General features: G+C 38.1%; 1 protein-coding gene across 1 annotated transcript; it reads right to left on the bottom strand.

The window, feature by feature from the left end:
- Positions 1-234: 234 nt before the first annotated feature.
- Positions 235-732, bottom strand: LOC107487379 (uncharacterized). The gene has a single exon (XM_016108001.1). It carries the CDS (start codon positions 730-732, stop codon positions 235-237), a length of 498 nt encoding a protein of 165 aa, XP_015963487.1.
- Between the last annotated feature and the right edge of the window lie 519 nt (positions 733-1,251).

Genomic DNA, 1,251 nt, shown 5'->3' with positions numbered 1-1,251 from the left:
ATGAAAAACAACATAAAACACAAAACAAGGAAATCATGTGATTGAACAAAGGAAATTGTCAAGAACAACTTGAAGATTGACGAATCGGATTTCCTATCGGTAAAGAATTTTATAAAAATAATCGCGTTGTAAGTATAGCTTCTAAACCAACAGAAAATCCTTTCGTACAAACGTTTGGTTGTCACAAGTAACAAACCCAATAAAATTTATAAACCGAAGTATTCAGACCTCGGGTCATCTTCTCAAGGAATTGTGATCTTGGAGCTTTCTCATCAAGAAAATTAGCGTGAGATTAATGCTAGCTCTAAGGACATACAATGCCCTCTGAATAGTGATGTCTCCAATGGTGCAAGGAATTAGAAAGCTTCCAGGATCTTGCATTTTCTCAGGGAGATCCTTCTGCATAATAGCATTACACTCCTTTGTTAACACCACTATTTCACTCTCTTTCCAGTTTCTCTTGTTGGTTAACAACTCCTTCATGAACTTGGCATAAAGAGGCATTTGCTCAAGGGTCTCTGCAAAAGGAATGTTGATCTGAAACTTCTTGAAAAGCTCTAAAAATCTAGAAAACTGCTTGTCTTTGGAGGCCTTCTGAAGCCTCTGAGGATATGACATCTTAGGCTTGTACTCAGGTGCTTTAGGCAACGTTGGATATTTCTCAAGATCAACCGAAAAAGGATTATCCGGATGTCTAGGAGAGGCGTGTTCTTCCTTGCTCTTGTCCTCCATCAAAGCTTCTTTTTCATCCGGTTCCTCACTAACCGTTGCTTCTGAACCTAATACCTTACCACTTCTAAGATGAATGGCCTTGCATTCTTCCCTTGGATTAGGCACTGTGTCACTAGGAAGAGTATTAAGAGGCCTTTTTAGGTGCTTGCTTGCTCAACTGACCCACTTGAATCTCAAAGTTTGTGATTGAAGCTCTAGTTTCCTGCATAACACTATGAGTGCTCTTGGAGAGTTCTGCAACTATAGATTCCAAGTCAGAAGATTTTTGAGGTTGAAAAGGTGCTTCTTATGGTTGCGAGAGCTAAAACTGATGGTTGTTGAAGTTGTTTTGATTGAAATTGCCCTAAGAATTGTTGCCAAAATTTTATTGCCTCTGTGGTTGATTTTTTTACCCAAAATTAGAGTGATTCTTCCACCCCAAATTATAAGTCTTAGAAAAAAGATCATTATTATAGGGTCTAGAGGAATTTTCCATGTAATAAACATGTTCAGGAGGAAATTGCCAAAATTTTTCAGTAC

The sequence above is a fragment of the Arachis duranensis genome, chromosome 1 (genome assembly GCF_000817695.3).
Source record: "Arachis duranensis cultivar V14167 chromosome 1, aradu.V14167.gnm2.J7QH, whole genome shotgun sequence".
NCBI lineage: Eukaryota > Viridiplantae > Streptophyta > Magnoliopsida > Fabales > Fabaceae > Arachis > Arachis duranensis.
Note: the sequence above shows the minus strand (reverse complement) of the source record. Positions and strands in the feature narration are given on the sequence as shown.